The sequence below is a fragment of the Morone saxatilis genome, unplaced genomic scaffold, assembly GCF_004916995.1.
Source record: "Morone saxatilis isolate NCDOM2014 unplaced genomic scaffold, NCSU_SB_2.0 Contig18, whole genome shotgun sequence".
Classification (NCBI taxonomy): Eukaryota; Metazoa; Chordata; class Actinopteri; family Moronidae; genus Morone; species Morone saxatilis.
Window position 1 is genome coordinate 24,408,073 of NW_023339740.1, and position 3,353 is coordinate 24,411,425.

Sequence of the window (3,353 nt, forward strand, 5' to 3'; positions counted from 1 at the left end):
ATTCGGGGGATAATTAACTGTAGGTTCATACATTGTTATTATAAAACTATTGCTTACAGCCACTTTAAATTAAAAGTAATTATGACTTGAGCACAGTTCCTGGAACAACAATAAAAGTCTGATGTTGTGTCAGTTTGAGTCTGTTTGAGTTTTCAGAAAAACTCAAGAGGACAAAACAGAGTGAGATATTAGTTATTATGTGTTTAGCTTCCGGCAACAGTAAGTACAAGTTAGTCCACTGCTGAGAGGAGAACACCTGACCTCCCTGACCGATTGTTTGTGTGTGTGTGTGTGTGTGTGTGTGTGTGAGCAGAGCGTTGGCTGCTGTTACTGTAGGTGGGTGTTAGCATCGAGGCTAATGAACCCCATAGGGACAGAATAGGACTGCCTGTGGAAAGGCTAATGCAGTGAGTTTTGATCTATCCTAATGGAGGAGGAGAACATGCACACATGTGTCTCTCACACAGAGCAAAGTCCCAGACTGTGAGATGAGTCACAGGGGAAGACAGCGCTGCGAAGGTGCTGCTGTTTGCTTCCAGTACCGACTGACTGAAGAATAAAAATATCTAATAAGCTTTCTTGTCCCACGCTGGATGCCATCTTTGATTTCTGTGTTTTAATAAAGTGGTTCTGTACCGAAGCTCTGCGGCGAAGTGTGAAATTACCCGGACAACAATTGTGGTGTGTGTGTGTGTGTGTGTGTGTGTGTTTGTTTGTATTAAATATCTCTAGGAAAATGGCGTTTGCTCCTCACTGAGTGGCTGTACAACAATTACAGAAAGTGGAAATAATATTAATTCAACTTTATCGTTCAGCAAATATCTAAATAATACAGAACTAAATAAATAAGTGATATAGTTGCACTGCTACAGGCTATAGAAGATCTTTCACATGATGGACAGCTGACAAATATTCAAGCCAATATTTTGTCGTATTTTCCCACAAATCGATACGATGATGAAATCAAATTTAAACATAAATTTCCTTGATTTCTTGAAATATTACATTTCACAGTCAGGTTCAGTCAGAGTAAATTAGCATGTGGTAGTTTGATTTTGTTGTACTCGCGTCTCTCTTGATAAAGAGACCTTGATCTCAATGCTACTAAGCGATTAAATAAAGGCTCTAATAATGATTAGATATTATTATTGTGTAATCTGATCCCAATATTAGTCTTCAGAGATTGTCACTGTGTCTCATTAGTCGATCACAGTCATGACTGGGATGAGAGACATCGCCAACTACAAGGGACCCACTTCACTGTCCCACCTGACAGCACCAACATCATCATCCTGACAGCTGAAGATCAACATTGATCAACAACAATTTCTGACCTGCTCGGCTTTTGGTACAAGACGTAGTGAGTTCTCTAACATGCTGAGCCTGTTGTCTTCCACTACGTCCAATTACATAAGATAACACCAGCAACTGTCGACCTCCACGTCTGTGGGGTTGGACCATTATCGGCAAGTATCTGAACTCTGCATTATGTGTTAAGATTACAATCAAAAGGAGGTATTTTGTTGTAACTTTGAGTTTTTCTAACATTACAGTTGGTAGTTTCCAAGATTTGCAGAAACCATTATCTCCTACTTTATTTATTTGTAATAACAAAAAAAATCAATTTTTTGTGCCTCTTTAATATAATTCAAGTCCAAAATGGCTCACATTCAAACTAATTATCTAAACTAGCTTCTTAATGCTAACTTGTATTTGAATCTGATTTGACTAAAATTAACTGCAGCTCTTATGAACTGAGTGAATTAAATCTCTCCTCACCGTCTCAATGAAACAGGACAGCTCTACTGGGACAATTTCACTCAACTCTCAGTTCTTTACCTCCCGTCGTTCGAAGGGACGTTTGTTTGATTTTTGGAGAATGAAGGCGACCAGGAGGCTGAATTTGATTTAAAGTTTGTTTTGTGATTCAGAAATGTACCTGAAATGCTGTCCAGGTATAAACAACAATTCACCAGTGAGACAGCTGACCAGAAACAAACAAAAAACAATAATAAAATCAAAAAGTAATCTTTTTTTCTTCCTCCTGAATCACCATAGCAACTGATGTGTTCTGCAGCTCTCATGACACCACAGATATCTGAGTCAAGTTATTACCTCCATAAACAGCACCTTGGAAACCTGATATAAAAAAAACAACTTTAAACACAAAGTAAAGTTAGTGATAAAGTTCTTGGCAGTGTGCTGCGTGTCACAGTGAGGCGTGGTGTTCGTACCTGCGTCTGGATGCGGTTCAGACCTCTGAACCAGAGGATCTGGCCTCTCCTCAACTCCATCTCAGCGTGGTCGATCTCGTCGGCGCCCTCCGTCAGCTCCTCCTCGTGGATTTCCTCCTTTGTGGTGCCATGTCCGGCCTCCTTCAGGAACTTCAGGTGGTGGGTGGGAATGGCCGAGATCAGCTGAGATTGACAGAAAAAAGATTATTAATTGTCTTAGTGTGTTAGGGTGAACAGCATTAGTTCGTACACTGCTGGTACCGATTGTGTTTTTTGTTATAGCAGCAACCTATTTAAATTATAATAAGCCTTTATTTATACAGCACTTATCAAAACGTGACAAGGTACGACAGATAGCCAGCAAAGAACACATAAAACATAACACAGAAACGTAAAAACACAGCAATAAAAGAACAGACATACAAAACAAGCCATATTTTTATAAAAATAAAACAGAATAAAAACAAGAATCTGATGAAATCAGGGATGGCGCTGCAATAAAAGTAAATTTTTATCTTAGATCTGGAAGGGGCCACTGACTCAGTATGCTGCATTTCCTCAGGCTGGATGTTCCAGAGCCTCGGGGCTCTTATTTCAAAAGCTCTGTCCCCCTTATTCTTCAGCCGAGTGTGGAACAGATAAAAGCCCCCTACCAGACAAGCAGTGCGAGCAGGGTCGTACGGGGATAAAAGATCTTCTACTGAGGAGTCAGACCATTTAGTGCCTTGTAATCAATTCATAAGTGTAATGGAAGCCAGTGTAAAGAGGTTAAAACTGGGGTCCAGTGGTCCAGGGGTCCAGTGTGAACCAGTTTACACTGGTTGAAAGGCGGGCAGCTGAGCTCTGTACTGGTCTACTGCTCTACAGTTTTGTCTATTTAGACACATAAAAGGCTGAGACAGTAATCCGGGAGTGATGAAATTAAAGCATGTAAAATGTTTTATGTATCTTTGCAATTTAACATATGTTGACTATTGTTCCTTAGTTGATAAAAGCAAGTTTTGTAATGTGCTGCTCAAAGCTTATATTACACTCGACAAGGTTCTTATAGACATTACAAAATGAAACTCAAGGACACTCAAACATATAATTTATTTTAATTTATGTGTGTGTGTGTGT

The 3,353-nt window shown here is 39.6% G+C and overlaps 1 protein-coding gene across 3 annotated transcripts in view; it reads right to left on the reverse strand.

Annotated features, from left to right (window-relative positions):
* The window catches only part of LOC118328193 (plasma membrane calcium-transporting ATPase 1-like), a 92,681-nt gene that overhangs the window by 14,640 nt on the left and 74,688 nt on the right, over nt 1–3,353 (reverse strand). For all 3 annotated transcript variants that reach the window (XM_035661805.1, XM_035661807.1, XM_035661806.1), the window contains exon 20: nt 2,235–2,417. In XM_035661805.1, coding sequence (XP_035517698.1) covers nt 2,235–2,417 — 183 coding nt within the window. The remainder of the gene's footprint in view (nt 1–2,234; nt 2,418–3,353) is intronic.